Here is a 22,223-nt window from a genome sequence, read left to right on the forward strand (position 1 = left end):
ACATTTTAAGTTATTATTATTTAAATAGGGAATATTTCAGAATATGTAAGGTAACTAAAAAAAATAACCAAGTCATGGACAACTAGAAAATACAACAAACTCTAGCACTCTACTCATTAACTATTTATCCATTTGCAGCATTATAAGTGGGAGATGGAGCATAAAGGACTGTGGGATATGTAAAATGAAAAAGTTAAAATCAAAAACCAAAACTGTGTGTTCAGTATGCTAACCTACCTTCCATGAGTCACACTTTACTTGCAGGTACGTCAATGTAAGCAAAGGAAACTGGATCAAGACCAAAGGAGCTAAGAACTAAACTCCCACTAATTTCAAATGGATTTAGAACTCTAAATTCACAGCTTAAGTATACAATTACAAGCCCAGATACAAGGAAATCTCAAGTTTCTTAATGTCTTAATAGTAACTTTGGATATCTGAATTCTTTGATATTAAAATATTTATAATTTAAACAGTTATAGAAAAATATTTGGAACTGCAAAAGAAGCAAGGTATGTCACTCCTTCCTAAATTATATAACAAAAAAAAACCATATGTTTTTTCTGCTTTTATAAATTTCTTCTGCTTGCATGGATCAAAGCACAGCAATAAAGTGAGGTAACTTATCCAAAAAGTCTGCAAGCTGACATTTTGCATCAAATGGCACATTTACACAGACTCCACTTAAAAAAAAAAAAAAAAAAAAAAAAAAAAAAAAGGAGAGAGAAAAAAAGAGTGAAGAGAGAAGGAAGACTTACTCAGAGAAATGCTGCCAGATTCCTACCTGATTTTGATAATATCAAGGAGACTAAAGTTATTGAATCCCAAACCTTTCAAAGGTTTAGTTAAACTTATGAAGCCAATAGGCACTGTAGTCTTTCAACTAGATAATTCTAGTGACCATGATATATATGCTTCCATAAGGATCTGTGAAGTTTTATATTAGAAAAACAGCTTGATAGTCTCCATTTTTGCCTAGTCTTTGAAGTTTTAAGACAAATTTGAGTTCTAAATATTTCCACTTTTGAATAAGATATTTAGAATATTAAAAATGCAGTGAATTTCCTATATCTCATTAAGCCAGTTGCTTTCAAACTAATACTTGGATAGTTCTGAAAGTTTTTTCCTTTTTCAAACTTCTTTGTATTCATATTTCCTATAATATTACACATCAGCTTGTTTCAAGTTCAGCTCAAGCAGAAAACATCAGCTAACAAAATTTCAAAGGATTATGATATTCTTAGCCCAAATAGATTATATCATCACCCACAACTCCATTAAAGAGACAGTTTTACAAACTGAGGTCAACTGCCTCAATATGTATGAATCGTTCTACATAGATGATTGCATGTTTAGGGTTCTTCTGTTCATGATAGGAATGAGTATGTTGGTTTAGGATCCAATTTACCCTGTGTTCCATAGATAAGATTTACATACTCTTGGCTTTGGAAAATTCAATATTTTATGAAACCAGGAAATACACCATAAGGGTAATATCTTGCTGGATGTCTATTTGCTAGGGAAACTACTAAAAATTATGAACTGCAATCGAATGACAATGAGGCTGACAATAGGTTTCAAAGACCTTAGTGATATGCTAAATGAAATACATAATGTCAATAAACAGTGATTTCATAGGTGCAAAAATCAATTATTTGAACACAGCAAAATATATGTATCTTGCAGGTTCTCCTTACTTGAGTATTTTGAGTTTTTACTCACTATTAGTGACATCAAGATGAGTGAAAAGAAAACCTAAAAAATTAACAGTTTCACATTGCAAACACTTACCAACTTCCTGTGAAGTCTTAACAATACCTAGATTGTCTCTCAGCCAACGAACAACAGCACCAGCTATTGCAACAGATCCCTAAAGGAAACAAAATCACTACAAGATTAGGAGACCACAACTGGCAGCATCAAGTTCCTTTTCATGGGACTGGAGGGACAGGCAGTTGCAACCTCCAAATCTCAATTATAGTAAGAACTTAGAGCACTGCCAAGAATGCTCACAACCACAAATTTCTTGGCAGCTGGAATCTTCTGTGTAAGAACAGCAGTCTGCTTTCAGCATCCCTGTAAAAAAAAGGTGCCTATTGAACAATTTTTCCCTTGGAGGGGAGTTACCATGAGACTTGCTAAGCAGTCTTCTTGCTCCCTCTAATTTAGGTCTTCTCCTGAATATACAGTGATGAGATTCAGTAGCCTAACTCTTCTTTTTCCAACAAATTAAGATTTTTATGCTTTGATTTAAAAAATGAGAATCATTATGTAGTTGACTTCTTCAGATGCTACAGTCTAACTACAAATGTCTAGAAAGACAAAGAAAATTTAGGCACTTGCATTTGCCAGCAAAATTCTCTGGCTGACTCAACAAATGGCTCTGAATGCCCCCATCATATCACAGATGAATGGCATGGCTCCCATCTCATACCAAAGTCCAAACGAACTCCTCAACAAGACAATCTCTAGTCTCTTAGGCTAAGCTTCAACAGAAACAGTAGCAGCACTGTATTTTCATTCAAAGCTATCGCTAGAAGGAAGCAAGGGTGTTGGCTAACCAGCTAGTTATTATAAGACATGAGTTTGATTAACAGAAAAAGCTGAATCTGTATTTTTTGCCTCTATATGAAGTGTCTCAGCTAGCAGATTGTAGACCATTCTAGCTTGGATGAAGGAGAAGGGAGTATTCAATGCCTTCTGCTGAAGCTATTTCTTCAGGCAGCATAATTAGACTTGGAGATGAGGAAGAAACAGAGTGTGCATGTGCATGCCTGGGCATGTGGAAGCATGAATCATTCAAGACAGTTCTGGTTCTTGCTTCAACAACAAAGATTAAACAACAACAACAACAACACACAACAAACAAAAACATCCAAAATTTGCCAAAATGTGGCAAATGCAAGTTCAACTTTCCTTAGGGAAGGAAAAGGAAATGAACAGTCTGTCACATTCCATGAGAGTACTGTAATCCACCAATTATTGTCTGGTTGACATGGAAAAATGGCCTTATTACAAAAGCTCAAGGGCAGTAGACAATTCAATAAGTGTGTTTTGAGAATAACTAATAGATCAAGTCATTAAGCAAGACAGAAGAAAGAAAACTTATTCTACAAATCCCAATGAAGTTTTGGTGCAAAATAGCTGGTGAGCTGCTCTGTACTTCAGAATCAGAGCTTTCAACCCATGAAACCTGAAGTTAAAGGAATAAAAATCCAATTATCTACAGAACTTGGATGTCCTCTGAGTTGTGGGAAGAACTGAGGAAATAAGTTTCTGGAAGCAAACATCTAAGTTTTAGTAGATCTAAAGAGCTCAATTATTAGATGCTTCTTGTCTCAGAAATTTGATTCAGTTTTTTAAAAAATAGAAATAATGTTTTTTACTTCAATCTAATGGAATAAAGACATCTAATCTAATTTGAAATATTGTGTAACAGAAAAAAATATCTTAGCTATAATGGTCCAAAGATATAAATGATGCAACGTAAAAATATTTTTATTTGATCAGGTGATTTAGATTGGAAGTAGAGATGGGATAATCAAAAACACATATAAGCCTTGAAGCAGTCAAGCTCTAAAATAAATATATTTAAATGTCCATGCATCTGAACAATTTCTCTAAAGATAACCAAAATAACCTAGAAAACAGTAGTAAAGAAGAATAAGTATCACTAATAATATGTATATAAGATAACAGAATATGTAATAATAATATGTATGCAAGATAATATGTATCATTATAAAAGGGAAGAAATTACTATACTTACTTCTAGCGCATAACAAACAGGTTTGTCTCTGCCCAGTTTGTAAGCTATTGTGGTTAGAAGACCATGCTCAGAAAACACAGACTAAAAGCGGAAGGAGAAAGGAAAGGTAAACGTGAACAGAGGCAGAATATACATAAAAAATGTATTCAAATGATAATAAACAAGACAAAACTTCTACTGAATCAAATTTGAAATATAAAGAGTTTCAACAATATAAATGATCTAGCACTCCAAAAAAGCATGTAAGATAGACTTCTCAGCTAATTCTTGTTTCCACAAGTAGCCACAGATCTTTTCAGACTCTAATAGCAAAGGACTGGGGTTCTTTAGAAGGAGATATGAATAAAAAGGAAGCCAAAGCTTTCCATTATTTATTCAACTACTACTACGGAGGACAAATGGAAAAAAAAAAAAGGGGGGGGGCAGAAGTGAAGTAACCAAGATAAGGGGAAAATCATATTGTTAAGAAACAACACTCAGCACTTTCTGAGTGAGGTTAAGAATCATATATATAAAAAGTGAGAAACTTGCTATGGAAAGTTCATTTCAACTATGAAATTAAGTCTTAAACATCTTGAACAAAATATTATTTTCCATTATTTTGGATTACAGTATGCACTTTTCCTTACCTGTAGTAATATAGTTGTTGCTAAGAAGTTTAAGAAAGTCTGGTTTACAGTTGCATTCAAGTACTTAAAAGAAAATTGTTAAAAACAAGTGGACAGCTGGAAAAAAAGCAACTGACCTTTTGACCTGTATTGCACAGTAAGAAACATCCTGTTCCATACCTACAGTGAAAGAAAAGGAAAAATAAAAACAGTGTGCTTAAAGGATAACCAGTTACTGCAGTTCATGTAACCATGACTCTCCACTGCAGAGGATCAAGGCACCACTTTTCTCCCCCTTGGAGGCTATGCAACTACTAACCAATTAAAAAACTTTCCTCTAAAAGTTGATTCAAATGTAGGCTATAGCTGAAAGATCTAATCCCACTCTTCTTTCCCTGACTATTTCTTGTCTAATCACTGGATCAAGGAACAAAAGGGCTGAAAACTAAGGGGGCAGTGTTTGCTTATTTCAATTTAAGCTGATCATGAAAGTGACTTTATAAAATAAGAACTGCACAAAATTAAATTCAAACTTTTAAAAGGGAAAAGTTTAAGAAACTTTGTTCCTGTCACAAATAAATGACTTTTTATAAACATATTCTGTTCAAATATTTCTAAAAACTCCATTTTTTTCATTTGAAGACCATATCACATGTATGCGTGCATACATACACATACAAGAACACAATTTAATAAGAGGAATATAAAAATCTAATAATGCACTCCAACCTATTCTAAATAATTGTTTCTCATTGTTTTTGATGCCCTGAAAAGCAGTAGCTTAAAATATTATTGAGAAAATCTCCAGGTATATTTGGAGAGAAAAAAAAAAACATTGTATCAAAAATAGGTTAAAAAAATCTCTCATCCAACATTTAACTTACACCTTTCAGTTTAGCAGATTTTTTTTTCCAAAGATCTCTTGTGTTATAAATATACTCTCTCAAAATATTCATGTTTGTTTTATTAAAATGCAAGGCCACTAACTATTAAACCATTAAATTTGTATATAAACCTAAAAGGTAAAGTGAAAGTCAACTAGAATCAAGAACAGATTAATGTGTAATTAAATCTGTGAATGTCCAACACTGTGTATAAACCTACACGCTCAGTTAAGCACGCAATTGTAAATGGAACAATAAATCATTTAAGCAGAGAGCTCTTCCTCAAATAAATGTTTGATTATATGAGTTCCCTGATTTAATTGATAAGATATTTTAAACAAGGGACATTAAGAGGTTGAGAACTATATATCTTAAAAAAAATTAAAGTCTCTGTGTTAAGCTAGACACAGAACCCAAACTGAGTGATGGAATATAGATGAATCCTTCCAGCCTAGCAATGCTGCATGTTTCCTGTCATGCATGTCTGCGCAATCTAACTTACATGGCCTCCTGTGTATGGTTAACTTTAGGTCACTAAGTTAAATATTGGTAACTACTTTAGTCTGCATTCTGGACAATTTTAAAAAGAAAAATCTCCTGTCACATAAAGATGCTTCCTCACAATTACTTTGTTCCAAAATTTACTTCACAAACAATCTAATATCTTCAGTATTTTATATGGAAGTCAGGACACTGTTTACTTTGTAGGTCAACACAATCAAAAGGTAGAGTTGTAGTTATGTAGTAACTACAAAAGCATTTTGCAGTTATACTGAAAGAGAACACAGAATTTAATTCAAAACAGAACAGTGACCAACCTATTGTTTATCTCAAAACTTTTGTAGCAACTTACGTATTTTTTGCCTGTCCATCTTGAAAACACATTTGTCCAACAAGAGCGGCAGACTGGTCACCCAAACACTGAAAAGAGAGGGATTCTTTACTAAAAGTCTGTGCATGACTCACAGGCATGAACAAGTAACATGAGCAGATACATTTAACTCTAACTGTAACCTATTAGCAGCACACAATGTAATTGAAAGTGAAGAAGAAATCTATAGAGACAATGTGCCCTTATTACTATTGTCCCCTGTGTAAGAACTGCAAAAGCAAATGTGTCCTACTTATGGTGAACAATTTAAAGAGATAAAACTTAAATTTACTATCTGGATGTATATGATATTGGAAACAGCTGAGAATCTGCCCAATATTTCTGGATAACATATATACTCAACTCTTTTTATATATAAAATATGACTTGCTTCCATTTTTACTTGGAGATCCTAAGTTTCCAATAGAACTATACATACACATTAAAGTATATTTACGCATCTAGGCTTCAATTTAGTAATTGAACATGTTCTTCATTATTGGTTTATTTTCAAAAACATAGACATTTAACACAGTTAAAAAAAAAAAAGAAAGAAAGAAAACCACCAACTTAATTTGTTGCAAGATTCACCCATGTTAAAGCTTCAGGTTCTCATGCTAGAATTTGAGTTGAAGGAGAACTCACCCCAGAAATTGGTACACCCGTCAAAGCTCCTGATTTCTGTTTTCACAAGAAGAGAAAAAAAGTCAAGAATTAGGTTTCCATGATTACAATTTGCAATGAGAAACAAGTTAAACTTGTATTTAAGTGGGGAGATATGTATCTCAAACGTAGACACAAACAGATAAAACAAGGCCCTAAGTCATGCAAGAATGGACAGTCATGTAAAAGCAGTGTCACTAATGTTTGAATAGTTCCCTTGCCTTTAAAGTATGTATTCAATAGAAATGTTTGCATATTTCAAGTCAAAGATTTCAATATCAGACCCAAATAATTCAAAACCTGCATCAAAAAAGGTCATAATAGGCAAAAATAGACATAGTGACAACAGAAACATTTACAAGCTATGCAACACTATCAGTATCATCTGTGTGATGACTGTCATGTATGAAAGTGGCATAAACCAATGAATGTAACCTGCTTACCTTTTCTGATATCCATAATCTTTTAAAACATCCAGAACCCCTGGAGCATTCCCAAGAGGTCTGCTCTTTAATCCTGTTTCTATCAACATAGGAACTAAATCATGTTCTTCGATCATATAATAAATATACAAGTGAAAACACTTGTGCATTGGCTATCTTACTGAAATGCAAGAGTATGATTTATCTTTTAACACAATTGAAATAGCTAAGTGGCCTCCAAACCAGGGATATTTGCCACTTTTTTTCTAAGCAGCAGACCACAAAAGATTTTCACTGAAATTGCAGAACCTCTAATAAGCATCAATAGGTCTAACTGCCTTTTGGTCTCCATCCTTCAGATCCTAAATCTATAGACTATCATACTTTTGATTCATCTTCCAATTAAAAAAAAATAGTACTGAGTACAAGGAGAATAGAAAAATATTAACTTATATTATCTAGTTACAGCCAAATCTGGAGGCTAACTCAACCCAAGAATAAAAACAGGGGAAAAGTTTAGATAAAGGGAAAAACAAAATCAAGTTGTGGTGTCACTGCAGTTTTTATGGTATCAATATACAGTATTTATAACTGCAAAATAAAATGTATGCAGTTAACGTTTTTTTCCACCATCACTTCTGAGGTGGCAGAATCATGGTATATGTACATGGTCAAAAGGCAGGATCCAAAACATTATTCTTCCAGTCTACATATTAATCACTAAAAAGGTGATTTTTATTATAATACTTCTCTCATTTCTGATAAAAATCTCTAGGTAAAAATGGAAGATGGCCACAAGATATCTATAAGGAGACAGTACCATGGGAAGTAATACTTCTGGTAGCAGCATTCGATTTCTAGGAATTTACAGTAAATGAGGCAACCCTTCTCCCACCCCCCATCCCTCCTGGATTAAAAAAAAAAAAAAAAAAAAAAAAGTGACCCTGAGAACAAAAGGAGAATCTTCTGGTCAATCCTTTTAAATTAGGCTTATGAAAAGTGCTGATTCCTACCTTAACATAGCATAGACTTTTTTTGTAAATGTAAAACATAATGTAAATATTTTGTAAATATATGTAAATTTTGTAAATGTATGTAAACATATTTTACATTAACTATATCTTAGTTAAGACAGGGTAGGTAACTAAAAGCCAGAACTTTCTCCCTTTTATATCATTTTAAAGAAAAATTCATTGAAGGTAGGTAGTGTAAAAAGGAAATAACTCCTTTGAAGTTAAAAAAAAAAAAAATGAAAGCAGGCTTTAACGCGGAAAGGGAAACAAAGAAGGGTCACTTCAGCAACATGGTTCAGTTCAGGTGTACATCAGACTTCAGCTTAATGCAGTTCATGCCTAAAACACTAAAAAACAGAGCAGGGAATTTACGAATATACATGATGTCCCCTTCCAGTTCTTAAAATAGATTTTGTTGAAATCATACTTTACAGAAAATTAGGCTTACAAAAACATGCAGTGTGTGACAATTTTAAAACACATAAGTGAAAAATAGTAAAGTGACTGCAAAAAATGTGATTATGATAACAGACTAGGCAAAGACAGATGCCTCATTTTAAGATACAACATTTTAAGTCTTATAGAATTTCTTCCATATACTAACACATGCTTTTTCAGTTACATTCTTGCAGTAGGTAAAAAAATCTATACTGTGTCAGTCTTTACCTCTCTCTGTCATTTGTTTCTCTGTGGAACTGTGACAATGCATTTTCAGTGAAGCCATGCATGTGCATTTCCAATAAGAATCTTGGCTATTTTCTTAATTCTCATTTTAATTAATTGGATTTAAGGAAATTGAGTTTATAAATGCACTTAAAACTGCAAGAATCTAAAGTTTCACCATAATAGAATGAATATTTGTAAACAAAATAGCCCACATTCTTCATTCAAACCAGACAGCCAACATTTATTAGCCAGTAGCTGAGCACTATAGAAACAATATTCAACAGCCTGTAAATTAAAGCAAATATATAAGTAAAGACTACAATTAAGAAATGGCTTTGAGATGAACTCCAATTACAGTGTCTCACATTTAGATATACTTGCCAAATTTGTTGACCTAGAAAATGTGGTTTTACTTATTCTCACATCAGTGGAAATGCACAGTATCTGAACAGAATGAATGAGACATGGGTGACCAGCCTAATGAAAGGCTCTACTCACCAGGCTAGGACAGATTTTCTACAGTCAGCAAAAAAAGAAAAAGAAAAGATGGGTGGAAAAGGGAAGAGAAATAAAAGTTCAAATTTACAGTGAGCAGCTATTCTGTTGCCATTGCAATGTAGCGCCTTTTGCATTTGCCTCATTTGTTCAGCCTAACACAATTCTTCCTAATCTACTTCTTCACATTACTAAAAGTCAGCTATGATTCCTACCTGCATCTTCATTAATCGACTATTAAAAATACTTCAGGTTTCATGAAAGTTAGAATCACATTTCATATAAAAGTCTTATAATTTGTTTTAACTATAAAATGCTTGTCTGTACTTTCCAAATAAGCAAGAGGACAAAATACTAGGAAAAAGAATTTCTGCTACATTAAATCTCAATATCCAGAATATTCTATTCTGACATCTTTACTTAATCAAAGAATATGTTAGACAACATGGTATCAGAAGAGTCGATGCTGTAATAAAGTAAACTTGAGACCTCAGCCCCATGACAACAATTCACTCTTAATATTCATAGTCGCATGGAAAGCAGTATGATTAAGAAAACATCACAATGCTCCAAAATATTTTTAACTGAACTGCTATATAAATATACACTGCAAGGGGAATTATTTTTCAAGAAGAAGGCAATCTAAGATGTCACTTAGATTTTACATTTCATATAGACAAAATCTTGCCTTCAGTTATGTGGAAATGAGACATTATACATCTTGTTCAGCTTTCTCAGGTTGTGAAAACTTCCATAGCAATTTTCATCACCTCTATTAAAATTTCAGTTGTACAAGAAGTATAAAGATTGTGTCCTACTCACAGAAATCTCATTACTTTTAATCTACTAATAAACTGCATTCTGCTTGGTAGTTTCAAAATTAGTAAGTACTTGACAATAAAAATATTTTTTTTATTCTTATCAAAATCTCTTCCAACTTGTTTTGCCTGTTTGATGCTTAAAATAGAAAGCAGTAAATTATCACCTTCCATAATATTACACAACATTAGATAATGACACAGTAATAGCAATACTGGTCTAGAAAATGGCACTAGTTTTTCCCTATGGTCTATATTGATATAGTTTTATCTTTACAAGATTAACTTCACATACACACAAAAAAACATACCATCAGGCCATAAATCTCAGAAGAGCTTCGTACTTTTGGAAGTATTTCCATAGGAATATCAAAGAACCTGAACACAATGTAAAATAAGTTATGTGTATAATTACTGTTAAATCAGAAAGTAGTCTGCATTTATTTTCTTAAATAAATTTAAGCTAAAAGATAAAAACTACCTACAACAAGAACCTTGATTTCTAGGGTTTAATCTATGACTGTGTGCTTCTTCAATTCTTACAGTACATGATACTGAATTATTGAGTAAAACAACATATATTTGAGTACTTGAAGATGCATCCAATTCTTCTGTGTGGGGAAGTCATTCTTCTTCCAACAATGTTTCTGGACATTTGGAGACAACAATAAACCTCAATTCTTACGGATAACAGTAAATACAACAATAATTAATGATCTTAGTCTAGGTGACATTCTTACTGCTATTGTTCCTTAAAAAAATCATGTAGAAATCTATTAAATAAGAGCATTAATGAAAAACTGAGCTTACTGGCAGAGTTCAGGATCCCAGTCCAAGGAATGAATGTTGAACAGCATTGTTCTACTGGCATTGGTTACATCTGTACAGTGAACACCTCCATTCTTCCCCCCTGTTAAACTCTGAATAAGCATATCAACAGTATTAGTCAAGAAAAGTTACAAGTTTACATCAAAAAAGTACAAAGAAGTTCAAAGTTCATAAAGCTCTAAATTCAGTTCTAAACTCTGTTAGTTTTGCAACAACTAGAGAGACAGACCCAATATAATGAAAAACAGGTATGGGAGAACATTTTCCAAAAGAATGAATAGAATTTTATTACAACCTATAAATGGAAATTACACATAAATACCTACCAAAAAAAAAAAAAAAAAAAGAAAAAAAAAAAAAAAAGTGATACTGAGGACATAAAAGTTCATCCTGTAAAGAACTTTAACAGAATTTCTTCAATGGCTTGTACTGAAGACACTGTGTGATTGATGAGTATCACATGCTACAATGCTTTTGCTAGAACTGTATCACTCTGCCAATAAATTCTCCTAAACCAGTCATATTTCATAAGTGCATCTGCGGAATTACTGTATGAGACAAAAAATACCTTTTTAAATGAAGGAAACTATTACATTGTTCAGAAGATTATGGTTAAATATAGTACAAGCAGCAGGAAGATGCTCAAAATTTGGGTTTGCCAGTGCCTGCAACAAAAATTGCTTTTGCTAGGAATTTGTATGATATAGTCAATAGAAATCCATTAAAAAAAGAGACTCATAAATACATACCCATATAAGCCATGAATCAATAGTCCCAAACATAGCTTTTCCATCATCAACTGCTTGCCTAATCTCTTCTACATTATCCAAAAGCCACCGAAGTTTCACTGCACTAAAATAAGTGCTAAGTGGAAGACCAGTCCTTAACTGTATAATTAAAAATAAAGAAAATGAAATAAAGACCATGTAAGTATCCTTTCCACAATTATTACAGTTATATGTGAAAATAATGAAAAAAAGTGAAAAACATAAGACCAAAACTCAGAGAAATTACAGAAGCTTGTTTTCTAAATAAGTATAAAGTACACAATATGCATGCCTGAAAATATCATAACCAAACAACTAGTGGATTAATGGACAAAGGTCAAAGTTGATCTAAACACAGTTCAAAGACCATTTATGTGGAAATAGTTGTTTGCAGAAGTCCTATCTTATCTGAGATAACTCCGTATGACTAGACATTAAGCAATAATAACAGAAGAAAGAGCAACACAACACAGGAAAGATGGTATTTATATTGTACTTCCACTTAAATTATGGCACTATTTTGCAAGTATTTATCCTAAACATATATACATATATATAAATTATTTTAGAAAATATTTCCCTATTTTCAAATTGATTTCAATTAATTTCAGTAATATAGATATAAAATGAGAAATGTAATGATATATTTACATAAATAAAACGTTTTTCAGGTGAGATTTCTGAACTTGCTGCTAATTTTTTGGAGTCATGTTATCTTTAAAAAGAAACCACATAATTAAGTCTCACTGACAATTACTCTTTGGCTTTTAACTTGAGCTACATAGGAAGAGTGATCAAGTTATTTTAAGGAAAATAAACATTTCTGCAGTCTCAAATTTGTGTATACTACTATATACATTTATTATTATATAACAAACTAAGAAGAGATTGAAAGCTACGACCAAATTACTTTGTTACATGGAATTTTAAGCACACATGTCATAAAATCATTATATACTACAGCAGTAAGTATTCAGCTACTAACTAAATATTCTGGAATATGTGTTACCTTGAAAAAGGATTTATTTTTTCCTGGGATTCTTTTAAGAAGGCGTTCAACTGTTGATTGCGTTCTCAGGTCAAGCCACACTAAAAGCCCAAATAAAATTAATTCATCAAAAGCTTTAATACATGAATAGTGACATTTATGAGCTTCTCCTACAAAACTAGAGTTCGTGTCAGTAAACTCCTTTCTCCTTTTTTACTTTCAAATAGCTGGAAGAATTGTACAATTGCCATTGTATATTTAACGTGTTATTGAAAAAACTAAAAATGGTCAGAAACTCATTCTATTTAGAAGAACAAATGATTTCAGAAATCAGAATTGGATTTTCCACATAATAGGATATATATTTTTCTATCAGAGTGTAAAGAAATGACTAACTATACTTCTGAGTTTACAGCAGGTGAATGTCAAATTTAGAAGGTTAAAACAAACAGGAGGTTGATTATTTACTATTACTATGAAAACTTTGAACTAAAGCACTATGACAGAGCTATCAAGGCATAGCTTGGCTTAAGATAAAGCAATAAACAACATATATTTGAACATAGAACGGTCCTGCTCTTTCAATGATATTACACTAAATTAAACTATCTTGCACCTGTCATGGGCTAAGAGCAAAACCAGACAATTACCATTTCTCTGCTGACATAATTTGAAAAAGCTACAGTAAATTAAAAATGCAAATCCAAGTCAATAAGTATTCATTTAATCTACTTAAAATGTTTTTTTTTCCATTTAAGTTGAATCAAAAGAATCCTGAGAATTTGGTAAGCTCCTTCATTTAAAAAGAAGCATAAGTAAGAGCTTCATTACATGCTAAGGATGCACAGAAACCCTCAAGGCCTTGCGTTTTTGTTAAAAGCCCACAAAACGACTTATTAATCCATTAAGTAATAACTGTAAACAGAATAGGCCTTAATTGCACCTGTTTGTACAAACTCATAGCTTATGAGAGATATCACCAAAATCAAAGTAGTTAGTAGGCCACAATGAAACCTTCATAGAATTAGGAAAACATTTTTCTACAATGAACTCATTTTACAATATTACATATGCAGAAAGTTTCGTAGTTACCAATGGCATTATAAAGAGGTTCTCCAGTTGTCTTGTCCCAAACCACTGTTGTTTCTCTCTGATTGCTGACTCCAATGGCTTCAGGATAAAATAGAAAGAAGTATCCTTTTCAGAAGGTTTGTTTTCCCCTTTTAGGGGGTGAGGGAGGGAAGAGTGGGGTGAAGAGGAGGAAGGAACAGGTAAGGAGAAAAGGAAAGTAAATGGGTAATAAAATGTTTCCAACCTTTTCATGCTAAAATTTAGAAATATTACTTCTAAAAACTGATCTTTCATCTTTTGCTGCTTAACCCATGTGCTTTATATCTCTCTCTCATTTTGCCACAAAATGACATGGCAACAACACTGACAGAGAAATTAGTTTTTGCCAAGAGGTCCTATTTTAAATGGCATCATTTTTTCATTTATCACTTGTCCCTGATTTTGCAAGATTAGGGAAGTCTGCTTTGCAGATTTTGCATTGCTTATATGTACAAACAACTTCTCTTCTAGTTATTCCTCCCAAACAATAAGAGCTAACATTTTTTCTGAAGGCACATATGCTGCCACCTTTCTCTGTATTGACTTAAAAAGCAAAGAATCTGACTTGCTCAGCCATGAGTATGTTAAAGCACTCAGTTACCCTTAAGTACTAGGAATACCTTTTATGTTAGTGATATCTATGTTCAGTTGTTGCAGTTTCTCACAGGTCCTTTCTACACATTCATGGACTGATTTTAAGATTTCCTTTGGGTCTTGTTCCACCCATCTTTAACAAACAGTAAACACTTGTTAGTAAATAAATAAATAAAAAAAAATCCACACAGAAGTTACATTTATGACAAATAAGGAAGGTTTCCAAGTCTGAACCAGAACCAGCTGAACATTTTACACAATCATAATTACAAAGCATATTTTACACATCTAGAAAAAGTTTAATGAATTCCAAAGTCATTTTGAACACTAAGCTGTATTTTCACAGCAAAAATATCTGTAGAAAATAGAGAATATTATTTTGTTTTGTTTCCATACAGAGGGCTTCAGAGGTAAATGCTAGGTCAATTAAGTACAAAATAAATAAATAAAAAATCAGAGTGTAAACTAAGCAACTTTCATAGACAAAGATAAGGAATATGATTAAACTGTCAGAATGACCACTGTACCACTTTAAACAAGATTGACAGAGGACAGATTAACGATTGGTCAGAGACTTTAAACTAAGTAATTTTAGTTTGTCTAACTTAGAGCACATATTGGATATCAATATACTTTTTAATATTATTTTTCCTACCACACAATCTTATATAGCAGTATCATGTTATTAATAATTATTCACCAACTTCAGTTTTAATCATTCATATATGAAATTAAGAATGTTCTACTGAAAGGTACAAAACAAATTAAAAAAGCAGAGGATTCATACCCTTCTTTAGGGAATTTCTGCTGAATCTCAACTTGATGGTGACTTAAGAGTTCTGCTGTCTTTGCATTAAAAACCTGTAAATAGATCACACTACTGAAATTACTATGAACACAAACAAGTTTAAACAGCAGTAAATAAATACTATTTCTATTCAAAAAATACAGTTAGGTGAGAATTGATAGTTGTTTTCTTGTCTATCATCAACAAAAAAGCTAACCATACATTTAATCTTGGTTTAGATACATTTTTATATTTAAGTGAGCAAATAATACTTTGGTAAGCTTTGTTGTCAGTTATAACCAGTATTTTTTCATGATGGATTAGAAAAGAACTACATTTTTTCTTGTGGAATTTATAGAAATTAGCCTGATGAAATATTTTAGAACATATCTCTCTGTTAGTAACGCACCGACTGTTATTTACAATACAATTTCTCTAATTCCTGCTCTGACACTGATGCCACAAGTACACTGTTTCTCACTTTTAGGACAAGTGATTTTAAGAGAGAATCACATCTGATTTGGAAACCACAGAAGGAACCAAACTGCAAAGAAAGAAGAAGCACCTAAACAGAATCCAGTTTCTTCTGAATCTACAAATACCAAGCTCAGGAAAAAATCTGACAAGGAAAACCCTCACTGCAGCAACACAATGCATTAAAAAAAAAAAAAAAAAAAAAAAAAAAAAAAAAAAAAAAAAAGGAGAGAGAGAAAAAAAAACTTACATAAAATGGATTAGATTTCAATATATTACGGTAGAAAAAGCAAAGAAGAGAATCTTGAAGACTTCTACTAATGGCTGAACTTAAGGCTAGAAGCTCTACCTTGCAGTAGAAGTCCAGCCAGAAGAAACAAAGATTTTCATCAGTGGCCTGCTGTAGAAAGTAACATATTGTGGCCAAGCTACGAATACCCTCAAGATGATATCAAATATATCATTCAGCTTAACCACAAAATCTAACAGCAGACTCTGGCTAACTGCAGAATGTGACAATAGGACACCATCTTAACTTTTTATGGTAAGCAAGCAGAGGAGGGCTAGATTTATGAATACTCTCATTCTCAGAGTACAGAATTCAGTTGTTCCCATCTATTATCTGGGATATGACTGCAGCACAAGTGGTACTATCTTTTCTGGACTTCCTTGGCAATGATCTCTTTTCAATCCACAAGTTGTAGGAATTTCTCTCAAAGTTTTAAAACCATAAATTCTTGATTTCATTTAGATAGTCAAGTTTACTTTGGAACTTTCAAAACATTTATGACAAAGCAGATAATGAAGTTCTGATTCTTTAATTTCTTTGAAGCCTTAATGTGCATCTTTAAAGTGAAACTTCAAGGTTTATGAATATTTTAGTTATATATCAAAATCAAAGAAACATAGAATAACTTAGGCTGGAATGGGCTTTGAGAGATCTCTAGTGCAACCTCTTCCTCAAAGCAGAGTGAGCTATGACATCAGACCAGATTGCTCAGGATTTTATTCAGATGGATCTTGAAAATCTCTGAGGATGGAGACAGCACAACCTCTCTGGAAAATACTAAATCCACCTGCCCCAAACAAAAACACACAAAAAAATTTCTTAAAAGAGCACAGATTCTCCTTCCTTGTCTGTTATCAGTTGGAAATATTACACAGAAAAAACACCACTATATTCTTTTCATCGTATCTACTTATCTGTGTTTCAAATGCTGGTTGAGCCTTGACATTAAACTCTACTTTAAAAAAAAAGGCTAAGGTCTGTTGGCACTATATGCTTAGAAAGAACAAGTATAATGGGATAAGGAGCTTAAAATGTTACCTTGTATAAATAGTAAAAGGGATTTAATTCTTCTATGTACAGAGCAAATAGAAAAATCCTGAAATTCTCTCAACGACAAAAGCCTAGTAAAGTTTACTAAGGTAAACTAATAAAGATAGAAAGATAGAAGACTTTTTCTTTAAACCTGTATGTATTTGGTCTGTTAGTAACATTAAGACTCATTCAACATTCCTTGATATAGAAAGTAGTGCATGAGGTTTAATACTGCCGGCAGGAAATAACTACAAATTAGACAAGGTCATTCATGGAACCTGGAGTGTGTAACCTGATAATAAAGGCAGAAGCTCTAACTCAGGAAGACTTTTTGTATCCTCCTAAGCAAGCCATTCTAACAGGGATAAATCTCAACAGGGAAAATAACAATACAAATGCATAGATTTTTCATGCCCATAGAGAATAACTAGGTAAACATGACATCACAAACCAAACACAAGCTTTTAACATCCTCAACAAAAGCAGCAGACACTCCCAGTACCTCAGGGCAAGGGATTAAGAAGTTTCACTCAGAACAATACCATGTTCTATATCAATATTAGAATCCTGATACACAGAAGGAAGCCACAGGTAACTGAGACATTACATTGAAACCTAAAGGCAGACTGTAAAAGAAGTAGGGAATAAACAGAACAAATTAGAGCCCCTCCAAGGGGCTGTTACGAAAAATAGATAAAAAATATGTCCTTGTTTCTCTCTGACAGTGGTGAAAGAGTAAAAGCAATAGGTGACAAAGAGTATGAGCAATTCAGATAAGGTCAACACTTCTGCCAGGCCATTCCTCCAACTGGAATTCCAGTCAACTGCTCCCCGCAAGTTGTTGTTATCTGCAAACCTGATGAAAGTGCATTCAGGCTGTTGATGAAGATATTCAGCCCTCACTGAATAAGCCCCGAAGAACACCACTTCTAAATTGGCTACCATTTAGACTTTTACACTTTGGGCCCCAATGGGCTAGGCAATTTTTCACCCACACATCTTTAATCCTCATCAAAATCATATGCCCCCCTCTCTTACAGTCTAGCTAGGGGTTGCATAGTATTACTGATAATAACACATTAATAATACTGACAATACATACATGATAATAGACATTCAAAGTAAACAATAATTTGATTTGATTTTTGGCCTCGACACAAAGATGAAAATGTTTGGAAACAATAAAAAAATGTACAGAGAGAACAATGAGAAAGGCATGCAAAACAACGAACACTGTAAAGATCAAGAGGTAAAAGAGAGCCAAGGAAACAACCCATACCAAAAGAACCCATACCACATTACATTTGATCATTAAATATTTCAAAGTAAAGTCTCTTTTCTAACTGTAGCAATCTTGTTCCAACACAGATTTTTACAGGTGTATATGTTAGTCATTATCTGAAGGACTGACATGATTGGTAATAGGTCACTGCACACTTTGCCTGCTTCTCTCCCCATGTTCTGATTTTAATTTTAGTGATGAAATTTTTTTGCTCAAATTCACACAGCTTTATTATCATAATAGTTTGATCACACTGCCAGATTTAAGAGAATGCCATATTTTGAAACAAACTGAAAAAAACTGCAATGAATACAAAAAGAACTGAGAATAGTGGCAGATACCATGCCCTTTTTTTAAAAAAAAAAAAGGAGGGGGGGGGGGAAATGATCTCTTTCATTCATTCATATGAGGTTCTGCAACTTCCAAAAGAGTAAATATAACTTACTTAAAGAAAGGATAAAACCACATGTATACAAACTATTGATGAATGCATCTAGTGTATGAAATACCTTGTTAGAAGAACTTAAAAAAGAATTTGAGCATAAATTTAAAGCTTGCAGTGTCTATTTAAGTTATACTAGTAACTCAGCTCTACATGTAAAGCAGATACAATTTATCTTCAGGTGTTTTACGGAACTTTTCTTTCTTTCTTTCTTTCTTTCTTCCCCCCCCCCCAAAAAAAAAGGATTTGTAACTGGTATTCAAGATAGCTGGCTGGTGTCATTTGCCAGTTTGGTGTTTCCCTCCACCCCCAGAACTCTGCTTTGTCATTTGACAATCCCATGAAGGTCATGATATTGAGTAATAATGGTAACAGAGGTCAAGAAGATATTCTAATCCCCTGCCTCATGAAAGAAAATCCCACATGAGAGAAGCACTAAAAAAATAGCAAAAGCAAACCAAGATGTTCCTTTTTTTCAGAAAAATATTATGCACATTTAACAACATGTTCTATTTAGCCATTGTCTCAATTTCATTTCCACATTGTTTGTGTAATCAAGTAACAGTGGAAACTGTCACCAGGATTTAAGTCAAACTCCCATGACTTACTGACTGGGAGTTAGGACAATATGTGCAGAGATTTGCAAGCAGGAAGCTTATATAGTAAGTTTCATATCTCATAATAATAATAGCTACTGTCTATTGCATAGTATGGAAATATATAGACCCTAGGTGACCCTGCTTGAGCAGGGAGGTTGGACTAGATGATCTCCAGAGGTTCCTTCCAACCTTACCCATTCTGTAATTCTTAAACTAAAGCTCTGTTAATCATCCCATTTTCAAACAAACTATCTCCCTCCAATTTTTAAACAGGCCCATCTCTCATAAGATGTGCAAGTTCAGCCACCTGAATACCTACAGTTCCTGAGATGTGTAACTCTTGACATCAAGGTTTTGGCCTAAGGAACTGCACGTGTCACTCCCATAGGCCCAAGTAGGCTTTAGAAGGCAACACAGCAGAGCCACTGCATTGTTTTAACACTAGCTAATCACAAGCACTTAAAAGACAATTCAGCAGGAAGTATTTCTCCAGTGCTTGAGCACCTTGCCCACTTGATCTAGTTCAAGGCAAGATACCCCACAGATTCGAGACGCAGACAGCTCAAAGCAGCGAGATTTTGCAGCACCCTCAAGCAGTTGCCTGACGCGCGATACAGCGGGAGCGGCAGGCAGAAACCTCTGCCGCCGGGGAGGACATCACCGACCGGCCCAGCGGCTCCGCCCTCTCCCCCCCACCCCCCAAACGGGTCCTCCTCGCGGGGGGGGGGGGGGGGGCAGCCTCAGGCCAGCCGCGGGGCAGAGGGAAGCCGGCCCAGAGCAGGAGATGGGAGCTAAAGCGACAGCGGCGCAGCCCTGGGCCGCCCGCCGGCCCTGCCCTTCCCCAAGGGCACAGCAGAGGCCTGCGGACCCCCTGCGCTCCGCGAGGATGCGAGAGAGCGAGGGAGCAGAAGCGGCGGCTGCCTGGGGCCGCGGAGCCGCCGCCGCCGCCCACCCCCGCGGCGCCGGGGGCCGCTCCAGCCCCCGCGATGATGCGCTCACCAGGAAGCGAGTGGAGCTGGTGCCCTGATCGATGGAGCCCACCAGCGGCCCCAGCACCATCCGGTCCGACGCGGCCATGAGCCTCGCTGGGCCGTTGGGTCGGTTGGGAGGCTCTCGCTCGCTCGCTCGCTCGCTCTCACGCGCCCGCCGTGCCCTCAGCGAGCCGCGCGGGTAACGGCCGCGGGGCGGGGAGGGCAACGAACCCCCGGCCGCGCTCGCGCTCGCGGCCGCGCTCGCGCTGCCGTGACGGCTCGGCGGCCGCCGGCGCGTGGCTCGCGGAGCGAAGCCGGGCAGCAGGGCGGGGGGCGGGGCCGGGGGCGCTGCCCTGCGCTCGGCGAGCCGGCAGCCAATCGGCGCTCGGGGCGCGGCGGGGGCGGGAGGAGCAGGAAGCGGGCCAACGGCTCGGGGGAGAGCAGCGGGCGGACGGGAGGGGCGGGGCGCGGGGCGCGGGGGTGGCGTCACGTGACGGCCGCGGCGGGCAGGGGGGGGACGTTCCGCTCTCGCCCCCGGCGGCGGTTGAGGGGTGTCGCCGGCGGGGAGAGCCGTTGGCGGCGGGGCCGGGGGTCTCCTTGAAGGGGTGGTGGCCCCGTGGCGAGGGTCTTCAGGCGGCTATGCGCGACTGGCCGGGGCCCCGGGCACCGCCGAGTGCCGCCCAGCTGGGGTCATTTCAGTCCGGCGGCGGCGTGCGCCGGGGCGACCCTGTTTCCTTTACTCGGCCAGAAACACCTTGGCCGGCCTCCGCTGAGGCTGCACGGGGCGGGACGCAGCTCTGGAGGGTGAAGGCCCTGGAGGTGCCAAGGCAGGACAGTGCGCTTCTCTGGGCAGGGGAAAAGCGTCTGCTGGCAGTGAATATTGGCAAGGAGACGTTCAAAACTTGTGAGTCAGCCTGCTCACGCCCGTGATGTCGGCTGAAAAATGTTCGCAGGCATGAAAGGGTTTGTTTTGTCTTTCAGAGCTTTACTCTGCATCCAGCAGAAATACTTATTAACTTATAAAAAAAATCCTCTTTAAGTTACTACATATTGATAACTAGTGCTTCAAGAAAAACTGCTAGTGTTGCAAGACCCATGATAGAATTGCAAAAGCTGATAATGCTGACTAAAGCAAATGATAAGTTAACTAGTGAAATGTTGCAGTAAAGCAGTCTCCAGTGGAGATTTTTATTTGCTCTAACTCCCTATTAGCAGTAGCTGTCGAAACTCATGGTATTTTGTCAACAGTACTGTCTGATAAGCGAATGCTAAGTAGTGATATTTTATGTGGTATCTGATTCAACTCTTCTGATGGACCTTTTTTTCTTAATACTTCAGCATGTAGCTAGGAGCCTTAATATGGATTAATATGCAACACCATCTACTAATGCATAATGCATTATTATGCATCTAATGCATAGATGGCAAGTGACTTAATTGCAGCCAGTAGTTAACTACATGGGAGCTCAGATTTGATAGTAGAACACCCCTGAGCCTAGCAGGCAAAGCAATATCAAGATACAAAATCTGAAACTAGAAAAATACAGTTTAGAAATAAGATTCCTAGTTTTAAGAGTGAGGGTAACAGAGTGCTGGGATCACTTACCAAATTCCAGATAGACACGGCTCTATCTTGAGCAGAGGCTGAGGTCTCTAGGGATCCAGAAAGGGAGGTAGCAATACCATGACTGATATTAATACATGAAATACTACCACATCTGTGTAAAATTTACAGAGATCATGGAGTTATGAAAGCTTTCTATTAGGTATAAATCTATCATTTGCTTGGGTTTCCTTTTGGCAATGTCTGTGTGTTTTCACAGATCTGGAAACGGAAAAATGGCTAAGATA

At 35.8% G+C, this 22,223-nt stretch overlaps 1 protein-coding gene across 5 annotated transcripts in view; it reads right to left on the minus strand.

Annotated features, from left to right (window-relative positions):
• GK (glycerol kinase) overlaps window positions 1-20,640 on the minus strand; it is a 33,655-nt gene extending 13,015 nt beyond the window's left edge. For 4 of the 5 annotated variants that reach the window (XM_062600121.1, XM_062600113.1, XM_062600104.1 and 1 more), the window contains exons 1-14: window positions 20,401-20,640; window positions 15,284-15,357; window positions 14,523-14,629; window positions 13,885-13,962; window positions 12,814-12,893; window positions 11,787-11,924; window positions 11,020-11,129; window positions 10,521-10,587; window positions 9,395-9,412; window positions 6,778-6,813; window positions 6,115-6,182; window positions 4,515-4,557; window positions 3,770-3,850; window positions 1,792-1,870 (exon numbers count right to left, since the gene is read on the minus strand). In XM_062600121.1, the coding sequence (XP_062456105.1) occupies window positions 1,792-1,870; window positions 3,770-3,850; window positions 4,515-4,557; window positions 6,115-6,182; window positions 6,778-6,813; window positions 9,395-9,412; window positions 10,521-10,587; window positions 11,020-11,129; window positions 11,787-11,924; window positions 12,814-12,893; window positions 13,885-13,962; window positions 14,523-14,629; window positions 15,284-15,357; window positions 20,401-20,478 (1,057 nt within the window). In that variant the 5' untranslated portion in view covers window positions 20,479-20,640. The remainder of the gene's footprint in view (window positions 1-1,791; window positions 1,871-3,769; window positions 3,851-4,514; window positions 4,558-6,114; window positions 6,183-6,777; window positions 6,814-9,394; window positions 9,413-10,520; window positions 10,588-11,019; window positions 11,130-11,786; window positions 11,925-12,813; window positions 12,894-13,884; window positions 13,963-14,522; window positions 14,630-15,283; window positions 15,358-20,400) is intronic. The other variant, XM_062600095.1, reaches the window with a different exon arrangement.
• Between the last annotated feature and the right edge of the window lie 1,583 nt (window positions 20,641-22,223).

This window comes from Rhea pennata, chromosome 1, assembly GCF_028389875.1.
Source record: "Rhea pennata isolate bPtePen1 chromosome 1, bPtePen1.pri, whole genome shotgun sequence".
Taxonomy (NCBI): Eukaryota; Metazoa; Chordata; class Aves; order Rheiformes; family Rheidae; genus Rhea; species Rhea pennata.